The 17,431-nt window shown below is 42.4% G+C and overlaps 1 protein-coding gene and 1 long non-coding RNA gene across 7 annotated transcripts in view; one reads left to right on the forward strand and one right to left on the reverse strand.

The window, feature by feature from the left end:
* The window catches only part of ATP23 (ATP23 metallopeptidase and ATP synthase assembly factor homolog), a 120,150-nt gene extending 112,536 nt beyond the window's left edge, over positions 1-7,614 (reverse strand). For 3 of the 5 annotated variants that reach the window (XR_006790620.3, XM_054506960.2, XM_045873076.3), the window contains exons 1-3: positions 7,204-7,583; positions 4,388-4,433; positions 3,609-3,690 (exon numbers count right to left, since the gene is read on the reverse strand). Coding sequence is in view for 3 of the 5 variants with exons in the window: in XM_054506960.2 (XP_054362935.1) it covers positions 3,609-3,690; positions 4,388-4,433; positions 7,204-7,390 (315 nt within the window). In the remaining 2 variants the exon portion in view is untranslated. Of the gene's footprint in view, positions 1-414; positions 599-3,608; positions 3,691-4,387; positions 4,434-7,203 lie in introns of those variants that run through there. The other 2 variants (XM_045873077.3, XM_064590977.1) reach the window with 2 other exon arrangements.
* Positions 7,615-13,356: 5,742 nt separating this feature from the next.
* Positions 13,357-17,431, forward strand: part of LOC123843573 (uncharacterized) — a 34,863-nt gene continuing 30,788 nt past the window's right edge. For both annotated transcript variants that reach the window (XR_010411487.1, XR_010411488.1), the window contains exon 1: positions 13,357-13,523. This is a non-coding gene — a long non-coding RNA (uncharacterized LOC123843573). The remainder of the gene's footprint in view (positions 13,524-17,431) is intronic.

Consider the following 17,431-nt stretch of genomic DNA (forward strand, 5'->3'; position numbering starts at 1 on the left):
TAGGAGGCACCAAAATAGGAGAAGTTCCATTATGTCTAACATCTACTCTCCTTTTGTAACTCCCACCTTCTCTCTGGTGTGAGATGGCTCACCAGCTTGGAGCGCTTCCACCCACTCTCCTCCCTCAACCCCACACCTCCCCATCCATCAAGGCCTGGTCCTAGAGTACATGCTCCATTAAGCGTTCCCAGTGACCAACTTCTCCCTCTTCTGTCTGAACTGAAGCACTTAATTAAATACCATCCTTGGTGGGCTGCTGGACTCCACAGCGTCATACTAGGAGTGGGCTTTGGAATGAAGCAGATTCAAACTCCAGCCCCGCTCCTTACTAACTCGGTGACCTTGGGCAAGTTTCTTAACCTCTCTGTGCCTCAGTTTCCTCAACTCTAAAAAGGAGATAATTAGAGTACCTACCTCATAGAATTGTGAGAATTAAATGAGAATACATGTAAACTGCTTCTTATCAAGTTTCTGAATGAGCAATGAATCAACAATGAATGACCACCACTGTCTCATTCTACTAGAACTGCCAGGGAAAAATCCTCAGAAAGACCTTCAGAAAGAAGTGCAAAAAGCCAACAGCACACTGAGCAGGACCCTATAAGAATAATAAACACATAAGGGATCCTAATAACAACAGTTACCATTTATTGTGTTCTTACTATGTACCAGACACCGGGATATGTGCCAGCTATTTTATATACATTCATCCAACATTCATCTTTCAATAATATTTCTTGAGACCTACTAGTAGATTTATAATTATTCATAATTTATAATCTATAATTATAATTTCTAATGCATAATCTACAAATGGCACTAGAAATTAATCGAATATTTACCAAAATCATTAAAGACATGCAATGACAGTTGTCATGAAGAAAAATCCAGGATGTCATGAGTACATACAATAAGAATGCCTGACCTGGTCTCGAGGATTGGGAAAGGCATCTCTGCAAAAAGAATGTTTAAACTGGGATCTCATGGGTGAATAGGAATTAAATTTGAGAGGTGGGGAAGGGAGCATTCCAGACAGAGCAGCCTGTGCAAAGGGGAGCAGCGCTGACAGAAGAGAATGTCTGAGAAGCTGAAAGCAGACTAGTAGCACAGAACTGTAGGTGACAGGCACGAGATAAGGCTGGGGAGGTCGGCAAGAGCCAAATCACTCTTTATCCTGAGAACAGTGGGAAGTCACTGAAAGGGAGGAGTGAAATGGGGGTGCTTTTATTTTTATCCTTTTGACTACAGTTGGAAAAATAAGCAGAAGATGACCAAAACTGGACGCAGAGAGGCTAGCTGAAGGCTAAAGAGGTATTCTAGGCAAGAAATAATGGTACCTGAGCAGGGATGGTGGGATGCCCCCCAAAATAATATTTAGGAGGTAAACTGGATAAAAATCGGTGACGGATATAGAATATGGGTAGGGAATCAGAGGTACAAGGATGATCTCTACATTTCTGGCTTGGGTAATAGGATAGAGGATGGTACCATTCACTGAGATATGCAAAACTACAACACCAGGTTGGATGGGGACAGGGGATGGTATAAACCATCAATTTGGACTTGGACAAATCTGTGAGGTCTCAGGTGCCTTTAAGATATCCAAGTGTAGGTGTGAAGTGGGCATTTGGATATACAAATGTGAAGTTCAAAAGAGAGCTCTGACCAAGGAAAATAAATGAGATCCCCTTGGCAGAGTATAGAGGAAGCAAAGAAAGGGATCTAACATCAAGGATTAAGAGACTTCAACATTTAGCAGCTGACAGAGGAAGGTGAGCTAGCAAAGAAGCAACCAGAAGAGTGTCATGTACTGGGGGAACCAGGGGAAGAAAGTGTCTGGCATTACCCACTAAAGCCAAGTGTATGCATACTATATGACCCAGCAATTCTGCTTCTAGACAAATACCCAGGAGTAATTTTTGCACATGTGCACCAGGAGAAAGGGTGAAAAATATTCACAGCGACATTGTTCACAACAAAGTCAGAAACAATATTAAATACGGTAAACTGCAATATAGGCATACAGTGGAAGACTATATAACAGTCCAGCTATGTAAATGAGAGGTGTGTACAACATGGAAGAATCTCAACAAAATAATTTTTACAGAAGACTATATACTGTATGATTTCATAAAACTACAAAGTATCACACAGAACTCAAAGTATTCCATGTATAAAACTTAAAAGCCAGGCAACTGAATAACACATGGTTTGACTGTACATAAAGATGGTAAAACCATTCAGAAAAGCAGGAAATGATTATCACAAGAGTCAGAATAAGGAAATGTGATAAGAATAAGAGAGGAAATGTGATCCAAGAGGGACACAATCTTCTGAAGTCCTGGCAAGTTCTATTTCTCAAATCTGGGTGGCAGTTACACAGGTAATCATTTTATTGCTATGACCAAAAGTATGCATACAGGTTTCTTACTCTTCTGCATGAATGAAACACTTCAAGATACAAATTATAATTTATAAAAATAAAAGGAGAGAGTGCCCAACTATGCTCAACACTGCTGAGAAGTACGATAAAAGTTCAAAATATCCACTCTATTTAACCCCAAGGGGGAAATGAATTCACCAAGACCCATTTTGAGAGCTACAAGTATTGTTATTATCAGTTTACAAATGAGGAAACTGAGAATAAGGCAAATAACTTGCCCAAGCCCCACAGCTAATAAGCAGGGGAACTAGATTTGAACTCAACTCCACCAGACTCCAAAACCCAGACCTTTCACTCCTATGCTATGTTTCTTTTTCCCATGATTACTGTGAAATACCTATAAATAACCAAAATACATATAATATTCCCCAGGAGGAAACAACTAAGTATTATTAAACAGGGTTGTATGTTCAAGATGGAAGGTGTTACTTATAAAAACTTCATCTACTCTCATCATACGACCTAATTCTTCTACCACCTCCAAGATGCTGTCAAAACCCTCCAATTGCTTAAAACTTTTATTGAATGCTTACTATGATAAGTACCTTACATGAGCTATCTCATTTAATTCTCCTAACTATATTACACGATAGATACAATCATTACCCATATTTTCCAGATGAGTAAACTTACTGGCCTAACCAAAAATGTTCAAAGGTATATCACTTCTCACGGGGTAAAGATGAAACTCTTTAGCTCAGCATTCAAAGCCTCCCACCATATGGCTTACCTTTCTTTCCAATCCTATTTCCCCATATTCCCCAAACATTCCTGCCCCCCAGCTACACTGGACAACATGCCACTTCCCAAATATACCTTGTCCTTTCCCAACACACCACCTTTGCTCATGCTACCCCTTATTTGGGCAACAGTCTTCGTCTTCTTTGCCCCTGAAGAAGCTTTATACGCTCTAGCTGAATCTGTAGGTATCTTGCAATCACATTACTATCCCATTGTGGTAACCACACCCACCTAAAATAGTTTAACCTGCCTCAAACTTTATCATTGTCTTATCTCCCCTGTGAAAGCATAAGCTCCTTAAGAGGAAGAACCATAACTAATTCCTTTTTTGAATCTTATACAAAGTCTACCCAACAGAATGGCCAGCATGCCAAGGTGCTTAGCAAATATCGGGAAAGAGAACCACCTGGGCAAAAATGCCTACCTGAGACGTTGACGCATCAAAACCTCCACTGACATTGCCATTACAGTCTTCACAAGAAAAGTGTCTTTCTTTGTTAACAGCACTAAAAGGCAAGCATGCATTAAAGAAACAATGTCCAAAAGCAGTGTGCACGCGGATGCGGTGCAGGGGAAACAGCCTTGGGTAAGGAGTCAGGAGCCCCAGGTCATAAATCCCCTCTCCCACTAACACATAAGAAACCTTGGGAAACCTTCACAACTAAGTTGTCTCATTTGTGATATAAGGAAATCGTCCCTGCAAAATCTATCCTAGTTCAAATTCCATGACATGATTCCATAAAGCATTTGGTACACTGATTAAGAACATATTGGAAATACGCTGGAGTTGCTCCCCTCGGGCCAGAAGGTTAAGAAGTGGACCTCAGATGTCACCTCCTCTAATCTCTTCCAAATTAAACACCACCTGGAAGGCTCCTACAAAACAAGCTGAGATTTCTTCTCCATGAAGGACAATGCTGAGTCTGGTAGAGTGGAAGAGCCAGGTTTGGTAATTACTTACAAGACTTTACATGCGGTCTTTATCAAATACCGGAAGTGAATGGTAGAGCCAGAGATTTAGAGTTAGGGCAGAAGATGTATGCAGAAAACAAGACCTGCCTGGAAAGAATACAGCCCATCCCCACCACCTACCATATGGAAAAGCCTTTGTGGCCTGAAGTGAAAAATAGTTAGTTCCAGTATGGGGTTTTTATGTTTTTAGCAGCCAGAATACAGACCAGCATTTTAAAAAGATTTACTTACCAACCTGAGTGCTTCATGGCATCAAGTAGAAGTTTGACATATGGATCTAAAAAGATATTGATTCAATTAAGTATGTTAATTGGAAAAAATAGAACCAATTAAATTATCCAAAAAGCAGTATATTATCAAAAAGTAACTCACAAATCTTAACGAAGTAATACTATCTTAAAATTGGTAAACATGGATATGAAAAGACAAGCTTAAATGAACATAAAAACAAGTCTTTAATGAAATAAAACACTGATACGAATACCAAGTTGGGTACTATTGAACATCTTCAATAATACCAAAAATGATTTTAAAGCCCATTTTTAGTTACAGGATCAAAAACATTGTATTAAAGCACATACCAAAAGAATGAGGGAATTGGGGGCCACATCCACAGAAAGGAACTGCAGCACAGTATCCAGATTAGAAGAAGGTAGTTAAGGAGCCCCAATGGCATCTTTCCTGGTCAGACCACAGGCTAACAGGATCCCATTCTGAGTACCACACTCTAAGCAGGACCTGCCAACTGAAGCTCTTCCACGGGGGAAAGCAACTAGAACAATACAGGACTTTGTATTGTAAGTCCTGTAAGAAGCAAGAAAGGCGTTGTGGCTTTGGAAAGAAGAATAAAAAACTTAACTAGGACCGCAATGGCTTCAGGTTTTGAAGGAGTGCCACGTGGGAATAGATTCCATCAATATTTCTTCAGAGGGCAGAACAAGGACCAAAGAGTAGAAGGTACAGTACGAGAAAGGATTTTTCCAACAATTAAAGCTGTTAATAAAATAGACCAGTAGCCTCAAAGAACCTCAAAGAATCAGTAACCTGTTCCAGCAGAGGTCTAGAAACTCTCTGGTTGGTGATGGTGCAGAGGTTTTCCTACATGGGGGTGGAAAGGCCTAGAGGACTCCTGGGGGGCCCTTCTAAGCATCCATGAGCCTGTGATGATTACAGGAAAGTACAACAAACCCAAATGCCTCTAATATCAACTTTTCATATAGGTGTCTCGTCTGAGTGTACAAATGGGCAGCATATTATATGACATAAGCAAAAAACAGAAAAAGAAAAGAAATCAAGGTGGTTTTTTTTTAAGTGTTGAAAGCAAAAATAGGTGAGTAAAAAAAAAAAGTAATGAGAGATGAGAAACATAGGCATAGGTTACTGCTGTATTAACCTGCCCCCTCTTAAGAGTGTTAACAGTAAAACAATTATTAGTGATAAATATTTTTTGTGTGTGTATATCAGGTGTCAGGAACCAGATTAAGTGCATTATTTATTATTCAAGCAACTACGAAAGCTTTACAAAGTTGAAGTGGATTCCAAAATCAATAGTCCTCTTACTAAAAAAAAAATGGTAACAATAATAATTGCAGGGAGCACAGTGGTTTGGTACTTCAAACAGGACCTGCAGTATTTAGAATGGATTTGCTTTAAAGAAAAAGGGAACAAAGATCTCCCTTGAGGCCCAGTCCTAGGGATAGGATGGTAAAGCTACAGGTTGATGCTTTAATACCACTAACACTTCTCCAAGCAGCCCTCCAGGGGAGGGTTGAGGCCTGTTAATTCCTCCTGGAGCTCATGGTCGGCCCACCACGGTCTTCACATCCCACCTCCGTATCTCCTCCACTGTTTGTCTCTTCCACGGTAAGCAGTTATCCATTACTCTGCTCCTGATACGCTCACACTTTACATTCATAAAACCTATTCCTCCCAACCCTAAGAGAGGTATTTTTACCCCTACCTGGACCTTTTTGTGTGTGCAGATAAGGATAGAGGGGATCAGAGAGTTAAGTCTTCCACACCTGATAAGGAGAGGGGCCAGAATTTGAACCCATGTCTAACTCTGCAGCCCGTCCTCTTTCCACTGCGCTCCACTTCAGAACCTCTAAAAGGCACAGCCCGGGGCCCTACGCATCCTTATTTCCCCACACCAGAACCTAGGAGGCATTCGATACACATTTCCAAGTGAATACAACCTCCTCATTCCCATTACCCCTCTTCTCCCCTCTCCCTTGATTCCTTAATATGCAGGTCATCTCAAGAAGGTTGGAAAATCTTTGGGTGGGTGACTTTTGAACTGTAATTGGCAGCTATGAGATAGTAACCTTGCTTTAGGACAAGTAGGTTTAAGACTTTTATTTTCTAAACATATCTGAAGTAAACTTAGAAAGTCCATGTCAGTGTAAAGGAGTTAAGAAATCTCTAGTGCAATGTCCCTGGGACTAGAGAAATTGGTTGTCCCTATTTAACAGCAGTGGTTCTTGACCCTTTGGGGGTCGGGCCTTTTTGAGCATATGATGAAGTTAGGAACGCTCTCCCCAGAAAAATGCATTCAGGTGCATACACACGATTTCGTAGTGCGTCTCAGAGGTTTCTACACGAGGAAGCCCATCCATGTATGAGGGTTAAGAACTCCTCCCAGTGAAGGGCAGTTGCAAAACTGCTTTCGAGCCGCCAGCAGTCATGCCTTAGTGAACGTGGCTCTTTCAAACTCTCACTCCCAAGTCCCCATACTGCTGCATAATTTACATGAGAAATCGGAGAACCTGTCATACCAGTGAGTGTGACCGAAAAGGGCAAACTCCTATCCGACTCCTCCCTCATTCCACAAGCAAGAGTTTCCCACCTCTGAAAGGGAAACTGAGGCCCAACCAGCCCCCCCCTCCCCCATTCCCCGCCACCACTCCCGCCCCAGGATGCCGAATCTACCTAGACCCTGCTCAGAGGTGCCTGAACCCTGCTCCTGCCACACCTGGGGCTGAACCGAGAGACCCCTGCCCTCCGGCTCTCAGACACCACCCGGCCGACCCCCGGGTCACGGCTCCTACTTGTCTCCAGCGTCTTCAGGAGCATAAGCTGGCACTTCTGGTTGTTGGTGAAGAAGCTGGAAAGGAACCCTTGCCCGGGCTTTCCCTGGGCCAGCCGCTCGGGGAAGACCTGGCACGCGACGTGTTGCTGCTGCAGCTGTTCCCCCGCCGCGGAACCGGGCCCGCGCTCGTCCGCAGCTCCTGCCATGCCGCCCGCGGACCTCGCCGCTGTTTCCTCCCGCCTCGGGCGGCCGGGGATGAGATCCGGGAAAGGCAACCGCCCTCCCGCCAACCGGGGCGCCCAGATCCTCCTTCCGCCGGCGGTCCCGGCCCCAGGCAGGGCGACTGCCGCAGAGCCTGGCTGAGGACGTTGGGGCCGCGGGGCCTCGGAGCCCAGCAAGGGACGCTGAGCGAGGAGAGGCTCAGGGAGGGGCGAGAAGCGCGGGGAGGGGCGAGAAGCGCGGGGAGGGGCGAGAAGCGCGGGGAGGGGCGAGAAGCGCGGGGAGGGGCAGGGCGAGGGATGCGGGGAGGGGCGGGGCGAGAGGCGCGGGGAGGGGCGGGGCGAGAGGCGCGGGGAGGGGCGGGGCGAGAGGCGCGGGGAGGGACGGGGGCGGGGCTCTGGATCCCCCGTCCGCTGGAGGAATTAAACCCAGCCGCTACACTCGCTGGCGTCTCCAGGGCTGCTATGGGCTTCGCTGCTGACCTTTGCCGCGGTTGGCCGATCCTAATAAGCGTGGTTCCGCAGCCCGCCTCCTCGTGGACACTCCTTCCTCAGTACTGGCCACTAAAGTCCCCTCACACTCTGAAGGTCTCAGGCATCCTCCCACTCCCTGCCTTTTCCACCAGCAGGCCAGTTGCATTCTGGCCCACCCATCTCCTGACGTCCAAAGCCATATCGAAAGCAAGTACTTTTCAGTAACGTTTGAAAGCTGCAATTATAATTACTGGTCATATCAAAATCCTCAAAATGTGGGAGCCAACTACTTTTTTTTTTCTGCCTCACCTGGACCCAATGGCCCACCCTACTCTCTTGCCACCCCAAATAACTTTCTGCTAACAAAACACAACCAGTTTACTTCTATCTCCAACCCTTAATTCACTTCCATCTTTAAGCACCTTTCCTCAGTCATGATCCAGGTCCTGATCAAATCTACCTATCACACAGGGCTTTCCCAGATACCTTAATCAAAATTATTCTCTCCTGATCTCCCAACGTACAAAGTACTTTGCATCTGTTATCATTTTCATCATAGCCTGCCAGGTTTTAACTAATTTGTATTTCTCTTTTTCCACTAAATTTTTTTTTTAAGATTTTATTTACTTATTTGAGAGAGACAGAGCACAAGCACGGGGAAGGGCAGAGGGAGAGGGAGAAGCAGACTCCCCGCTGAGTGGGGACTGTATCCCAGGACTCTGGGATCTCAACCAAAGCCAAAGGCAGACAATCAACCAACTGAGCCACCCAGGCGCCCCTCTTTTTCCACTAAATTACTCAGTTCAGCTCACATATTTATTCAGCACCTACTATGATGGACCAAGCATAATGGCAGAGACTGAGGATAAGAGAATTGATGAGGATGAAGAGGAGCATATGATTTATGTGAGAAATGTATAGAAATAATATAGGCTTAGGAGACCTTGAGGATTATGAACAGTGCTTTATGTGTCATGGGTGCTTAATAAATATCTAGATTGAATGCAAATCAAAACCACAAAGAGATATCACCTCACACCTGTTAGAATGGCTATTATCAAAAAGACAAGAAATAACAAGTGTTGGTGAATATATGGAGAATAGGGAACCCTTGTGCACTATTGACGGGATTGTAAATTGGTTAAGCCACTATGAAATACAGTATAGAGATTCTTTTAAAAAATTTAAAAAATAGAACTACCATATGATCCAGTAATTCCACTTCTGGGTATTTATCCAAAGAAAACAAAACACTAACTTGAAAAGATATATGCATCCCATGTTCACTGCAGCATTGTTTACAATAGCCAAGATATGGAAGCAACCTAGGTGTCCATCGATGAATGAATGAAGAAATGGTGCTATAAATACACAATGGAATATTGTTCAGTCATAAAAAAAGAATGAAATCTTGCCATTTGCAGCAACATGGACTTTGTATTCATCAGGAAGTGGTAAAAGTACTAATTTGTAGTGGATCTATTTAGTCAAGGATACATGTTGTAATCACAAGGATAACCATTAAAAGAAGAGCATTAAAGGGCAAAACTAATGCACTAATAGAGGGGGGAAATGAAAAATAAACACATTGGATGGGATGCTAGGGTTGTTCATCATTTGAAATATTACAAAAATATGAACACCTCCTATGTACAGATTGCTAAAATTATAATAGTTTTCTTTCTTTTTTTTTTTTTAAGATTTTATTTATTTATTTGACAGAGAGACACAGCGAGAGAGGGAACACAAGCAGGGGGAGCGGGAGAGGGAGAAGCAGGCTTCCCACTGAGCAGGCAGCCCGATGCGGGGCTCGATCCCAGGACCCTGGGATCATGACCTGAGCCGAAGGCAGACGCTTAACCGACTGAGCCACCCAGGCGCCCCTATAATAGTTTTCTTAAGCCGCTTTTTATTGAGCTCACCTTGGATACATTATTTCTAACCTCCACTACAATCCTACAAAATAAGTATTATTATCACTATTTTGCTGATAAAAGAAAAAGTGGGTTTAGCAATATTGAATATTTATCCAGGACCACACAGCCTTCAACCTATTTAGAGAACTAAAACATAAGCATATAGAAAACTACACTATTACAGTTATTGTAATGAGTCTTCAATATTCAGGAAAGGCTAGATAGAGAAGATGGGGCCTGACACTGACCATAGCCTATAAGCACGTGAAATACTATTTGAAATATTATTCAGCTACATGAATAAGAAACGAAATGCAAATTAAAAGCTGTAATTTTCCCCTACCAAATTAGCAAACGTTTTTTCCATATTCATCACTGAAGGCAACAAAGAAAGAAAAGTAGAAAAAAAAATTATGCCAAAATATGATCAGTAGTTGCCTAGGTATTGGGATATTTTTATTATATTCTGAATTTTCCTAGTGCTCACAATAAGCATATATTACCTTTGTAATCAGAAAAGTAAACTTTAAATAAATGAGTAAGCTTTGGATGCCATTTGTGTAACTTCATCCCTTTATAGTATAAAGACATAGGGTGGAATGGAAAGGTGTTAGGGGAGCGATAAGGAAGTGCAAATACAAAGGATTAAGCTGAAAAGAGAAAAGTAATTACCACAAAGAAATGAGAGTATGGGCAAAGATTTAGCTATCAGGATTTTCATTTCTCCATTGCAGCACTAATTAAGAGCAAAAAGGATAGAAAGTTTCAGTGTCCAAGAGATACAATGGAATACATGAAACCATGTTGTTGTAGTATCTTTTTAAATATAATCATAAAAATTAAGTTACGGCATAAACGTGATTCCATTTTGAAATTTCATTTACTATAAGCATAGAAAGGGTCTAGAAGACTGCTCCAGGATTCACAGTGGTTATTTCTATGTGGATGAGATTTGGGTGTTTTGTGGGGGTTTTTTGTGCTTCTCTTCGTTTTCTAAAGGAAAAATAGTTGCTTTTTTATTGGAAGTTTTTTAAATATATCACAGCAACACATGAAGTTGCATATCATTTTAAAGTGCTTTCCATCTTTCAGCTTTTTAATAACGTTTAATCCATTTATCGAGGGCCAACAAAAATTCGGTGAGTTTATAGGCTTTCCTCAGCTTTCCAGTCATTCTGAATGTTGGGGAAAAAAACAAAACGGTCCCCACAGCCCTGAGCAGAGACAGGCTACACCGCCAGCGCTCGCCAGCGACTGACAGGAATCTACTTCCGGAATGAGTCCCTCCTCCGAACCAGAAGCGGATGGCGCGCAGCATTCTGGGAAGACCTAAGGTAGCTGGGTTGGGCGGGGCTAGGGTTGCTGGCTGTTACCAGGGCAACTGGAAGCGACTGGCGGTTATCCGAGGTTTGAAGCCGTTAAGCAGTAGAGGCTGAGATGCTCAGAGGTCATTTGGGATGAGCGAAAAGGGCATGAGGGCCTTTCTAAGAGAAGACAGTCCTATCAGGAGGTTTTCCAGTCGTGCCCCGCGGCGGGCACACCTGCCCTGGGGCCATGGGTCGCGCCCACCTGCTCTTGCTCCTTGCTGTGAAAGTGTCGCCCAGTGGCTCCCGTCACTTCTCTAATTTTCTTCTGCCTTTTAAAGATTTTTTTTTTAATTTATGTGAGACAGAGAGAACGAGAGAGAGAGAGCACATGAGAGGGGGGAGGGTCAGAGGGAGAAGCAGGCTCCCTGCCGAGCAGGGAGCCCGATGCGGGACTCGATCCCGGGACTCCAGGATCATGACCTGAGCCGAAGGCAGTCGCTTAACCAACTGAGCCGCCCAGGCGCCCTAAAGATTTTATTTGACAGAGAGAGAGAGAGAGCAGGAACACAAGCAAGGGGAGAGGGAGAAACAAGCTTCCCACCGAGCAGGGAACCCGATGCGGGACTCGATCCTGGGACTCCAGGATCATGACCTGAACCGAAGGCAGTCGCTTAACCAACTGAGCCACCCAGGCGCCCTTTCTTCTGCCTTTTAGAAAACGTAGCATTACATTGCAACGTGTTCTAATAGAAAAGTACATTTTTTTCAGTTGAGGAAAATTACAAAAAAAAAGGAAAAAGAAAACTCACCAGTCGTCCCAACTACCTGGCAGGGACTTAAATTTTTCATTTAATACCTGTCACTTCTTTTCCCAGCACAAATATTTTTTACACAGTTGAGTTTATTTGGGGAAAATCATCTCGTATCCGGCTTTAAATCATATATATATGATGCAATTGTTGTTAAAATCTTAGCAACAAAGAAGGCATTGAAGACTTTAATGTAAATCTGCTTGTAGTGAATTGAAGAGACAGAGATGAATGGACACAGCGCATGAACACAATTCTTTCAAGAAGTTTGGCTGTAAAAAAAAAAAAAAAGAAGTTTGGCTGTAAAGGAAAAGAGAAAGGTCAGTAGCCAGAGAAGGATGGCAAATAAAAGAACAAAGTTGGGGTCTTTCCTGAAGAAGAGGACACTTAGTGATTTTATTAGTACAAGAGGAAAAACTAGTAGTCAGAGGTTAAAGATACTGCCAAGAAAGAGAATAACTGATTGAATAATTCCCTGAAGAAATAGAGGAGATAAGATCCACATATCATGTACATAAATTAGTTTGGGAGGTGGAACTGGGTAGGAGGATGTCAAGGTGGATTATGGATGTTAGTAATTTTAAAACTATTACAAGTTGGCAAGAGTAATAAAGATATGTATGTGTGTGTGTGTGTGTGTGTGTATATATATATATATATATGGCCAATAATAGGTATGCTCAGCCACATTAGTAGTAATATAAATGGAATATTAAATACCTATTAAATTTGCAAAGATTAGGGGCGCCTGGGTGGCTCAGTTGTTGGGTGTCTGCCTTCGGCTCAGGTCATGATCCCAGGGTCCTGGGATCGAGCCCCACATCGGGCTCCCTGATCGGAGGGAAGCCTGCTTCTCCCTCTCCCACTCCCCCTGCTTGTGTTCCCTCTCTCGCTCTCTCTCTGTCAAATGAATAAATGGAATCTTTAAAAAAAAAAAAATTGCAAAGATTAAAAAGCAGATAATATATGTGTTGGGCAAGGGTTCAGCTAAACACACTGCAGGTGGGAAAAGAAACTGGTACTCCTCTCCCCTCCGGGCACTTTGGAACTACAAATCCCTAAAATGTGTACGCACTTTGCGCCGGGTGCTGGAGGCGCCACTGGAGCCGACTAGGCTTGCGAGCTCCGCTGAGGAGCCGGAGGTTGGGCCGCAGTTACCTCCGCGTCGGCTCCCGGTCCCTGGCCCCTCAGCCGCATGGCGTGCGGGGCGACGTTGAAGCGGCCCGTGGAGTTCGAGGCGGCGCTGCTGAGCCCTGGATCCCCGAAGCGGCGGCGCTGCGCCCCTCTGCCCGGCCCCACTCCGGGCCTCAGGCCCCCGGACGCCGAGCCGCCGCTGCTTCTCCACTCGCAGACCCCACCGCCGACTCTGCAGCAGCCCGCCCCGCCGGCAGCGAGCGGCGCCTTCCAACACCGCAACAAAGTTTTCAGAACATAAAGCAAGACTATAGTCGTTATCAGAGGTGGAGACATTTAGAAGTCGTTCTTAACCAGAGTGAAGCTTGTACTTCGGAAAGTCAGCCTCATTCCTCAGCACTCACAGCACCTAGTTCTCCAGATTCCTCCTGGATGAAGAAGGACCAGCCCAGCTGGTTGGGAGCTTGGGAGCACAACACAGGTAAGCGTGGGGCTGGGCCAGTCCCTGGTAGCACTGCTATTTGGGAGGAGCCACTTTGCCTTTGTATCGGTTATTAAAAACAGAATTTGGATCCCTGTGGTCAGGCTCCCCCAAATTCTCTTTAAGAAGTGCCCATGTTCAACTGCTTGAGCTTTGTTCTGGCAACCCCCTGCCCAAAGTTGCTTACAGATTGTTCTTCACCTTGTTTCCAAGGCTGTGGAACAGAAAGTAGCCTCTGTTTTGAGGAGGTGGAAGTTAAGTTTTTTTACTGTGACTTGTTCAGGACCACATTTTACAAAATGCCTTGTTTCCCTTATTATTGTTTCTGGAAAGGAAAGTTCTATTAAAATTGTTTTAGTTTGAATATAGAATAGTTTTATTAATTAGGGCTTATTTTGAAAAATTCTGAGCTTAATTCAAGTGTATGCCAGTACCTTCCAAAGTAAAGTAATATTCAGAGACAGTTGTTCTGATCAGATGGCTTAGAGAAATTCTGGAATATTCATATTCGAAGATTCCTTATTAATGAATGTCTTTGACTTAAATCTAACCAAAAACTGCAACATTATTCTTTGTACATTTTCATTATATAGTGTTAACAAGCTTAGTTGCAAACAAATAAAATACTTAAGCTACTTGTTTAAAAAAAAAAGTGTATACACTTTGACTAAGCAAGTATACTTCTAGGAAGTTCTCAAAAGGAAATAGTCAAAATTGCACACATATATTAAGCTGGATGGAGTTCATTTCAGCTTGTCCACCAATGAAAGACTGGTGGAATATATTATACCCATACTTCTTAGACATGGATAACATGGCTGCAGATAAGAGAAGTTCACTTATATTAGTTTCAGTAAGAGCATCTTCAGGTTTTATAGGAAGGGAATGTGGAGTTGCAGTCTGATTGACTACCCTTATACACAATCAGTGGGATGCTTTGAACCATCAAAAATTACTTAGAAGACTATTCAGTGATAAGGAAAGATGAGTAAAATACATTGTTACAAGAGAAAAGTGAGGTATGAAAGCAGCATATGTAGGTTCTTAACCACATGATGGGTTTTTTTGTTTTTTAGGTATTCTGCTTTCTGCTTATCTGTATTATACATGATGTATATTTTTTTAAAGATTTTATTTATTTATTTGACAGAGAGAGAGAGAGAGCGAGAGCAGGAACACAAGCAGGGGGAGCAGGAGAGGGAGAAGCAGGCTTCCCTGCAAGCAGGGAGCCCATGTGGGGCTGGATCCCAGGACCCTGGGATCATGACCTGAGCCAAGTCAGATGCTTAAAGACTGAGCCACCCAGGTGCCCCCACATGATGTATATTTTATAAGGACATATACAATGTTGTTCTTTTAAAAATGTGAATAACTTTATAAGTAAGGCAGGCAGTTGGGGAAGTTCTCTCCTGATCACCTTGAACTTGATTATAACTCTCTGTGAAGTAGGAGATCCAAAGAAATTAGATGCTTTAATAAGCTGTAAGAACTGTTTTTTAAATGTATTTTATAGATGCATATTATTTATCAATGCCCCACCAATCTCACAAAAGATTGAGCGTGCTAAGAAAGAGATATATTCTATAGTAGGAGAAAATGATCAGAAGAGGCAAAAGGTAATTGGAAAACAAGCAAAATCAAACAAAATAAAGGCAAGCATGTGTTAATACCCCAAAAAATCATGCCAAAAGTTCATTTGTAATTGCTAGAGGGGTGCCACCACAAATTAGTCTCTGATATTCCTAGCAACTAAAACAAAAGGAAAACATAGTTCTAAGTTTCACATGGTCTGTAAGAGGTTTTTTTTAAGTTGCTTAAGAGAAGTATAATTTGGTATAGAAAGCTGAGAAAAATCCCCCCCAAGGTTCTAATAAGGGAATAATATGAGATTCATCTATTACTATTTTTTTATTTGTATGTATTGTTTTTATAGAATTTAGGAACATTTCAGAAAGGTTATACTCCTCTTTATTAACTCAGTACTTACAAGCTCTCATTAAGTACTGTGAGAAATAGAAACACATGTAAGACAAAGTCCCTGCCCTCATCTATTATGAAAGAATAACTATAATATATAATAGCAGGTTTACAATATATAATGACTAACTAGTAAGATTAATAATTAGCGATGATGAGTAATAAAATAACCAATATGAATGACTATAAATCGAGGCACTGTTTGAAGTAAAAAGTGAGATGGGATTCCTGCAGTATATAGAAATACTTTCAACCAGTGGGATCATGTTTAACCATTTGTTAAAAGGGGATGATACTCCCCTTTTACAGAAGAGGAAACAGATTTACAGAGATTCGATTAATTGTCCAGGGTCACATGGCTGGTAAAGGACAGAGCCAGGACTTCAAACCAAATCTGTTCCATGCAAACCACCTTCTTAACTACTACACTTTATGGGGGAGATAGCATTCAAATAGACTTTTAAAGGATGGAAAAAGTTATGTCAGGCAGAGTTTGGGGAAAGATATTCTAGGTGGAGAGAATAGCACTAAACAAAATCAAAAAGGTTGGAATGCATAGGGTATGTTTTGGGTAACACACACACACCCCAGAAAAGTGAGATATATGTAGGTAAGCACTAGAAGAATAAGACCAGAAAGGTTGGGACAGATTTTTTCATTTTTAAGAATTAGGGCATAGTTTACCTGATAAAGAACTCAGACCTCAGGGCCTAATAAAGCAAGAGTTTTAAGCACAGAGACTTGAACCTGAAAATTCTATGTCAGGGCCCTGGATGGGGAATATGAGGGACACTAGGTGAGGAACAGGTCTAATGACAAATAATAGAATCCTGTTACACATTAACTGTGTAAAATTGGCCAGGTAATGTAAGTTATTTGGACCTCAATTTTTTTATCTCTTAGAAAGGAGACTGTCAGGGACGCCTGGGTGGCTTAGTCGGTTAAGTGTCTGCCTTCGGCTAGGTCATGATCCCAGGGTCCTAGGATCGAGTCCCACATCAGGCTCCCTGCTCAGCGGGGAGCCTGCTTCTCCCTCTCCCTCTGTCTGCCGCTCCCCCTGCTTGTGTTCTCTCTCTCTCTCTCTCTCTGACAAATAAATAAAACCTTTAAAAAAATGTTTAAAAAAAAAAAAGGAGACTGTCAGACACGATGATCTCTTAATATCTCTTCTTGTACTAACATCCTGTGATCACATATGCCAGAGATTGCAAACTCAAATGCCTAAATTAAGGATCAAGAAGGTTTCATAAATTAGTAAATGAATTTGATGTGAGAAAAATAAGGAGTGTTAGAGATTAGAGTGGTAGTTTAGATGTCCCATTTAAAACTCCAGCCAATTTTTGCATGAGTGAGGACCCAATGTTGCCAATTTTCTAATTTTTCATGAGAAACCCAAGAACATGATATTTTTAAGAATATTATACAGAACAAACAAAACCTCTGCTGGCTAGATACAGTCCATGGGTCACTAATTTTCAACCTCAGCTATAGATAAAAGGGCGTAAAGAAGAATAATAAGTGTTTGAATGAAGAGAACTAAGTATGAAGAAAGAAGAAGGAATCAAAGAGAATACCAGGATTTCCCCTAGGTAATGAGGAGGAGGTGGGAACATTAAGATAAATATTAAAATCAGTAGAAGGTTTGGAGAGAAGGTGCTTGACTGTGAGTTTTTTGAACACAGGACAAAGATCTCAGTCATAGGTGTCCACAGCACACAAATCAGATTAAGACGTTGAGTTTTGACAAACTGAGGGTTGCTAGAGTGGTGGGGGGTGGGAGGGATGGGGTGGCTGGGTGATGGACATTGGGGAGGGTATGTGCTATGGTGAGTGCTGTGAATTGTGTAAGACTGTTGAACCACAGACCTGTACCACTGAAATAAAATATACATTATATGTTAAAAAAAAAAAAAAAAAGAAGAGGAAGATAG

The sequence above is a fragment of the Mirounga angustirostris genome, unplaced genomic scaffold (assembly GCF_029215605.1).
Source record: "Mirounga angustirostris isolate CCGP_5_RB_7025 unplaced genomic scaffold, mMirAng1.0.hap1 SCAF_5, whole genome shotgun sequence".
In the NCBI taxonomy this organism is placed as follows: domain Eukaryota; kingdom Metazoa; phylum Chordata; class Mammalia; order Carnivora; family Phocidae; genus Mirounga; species Mirounga angustirostris.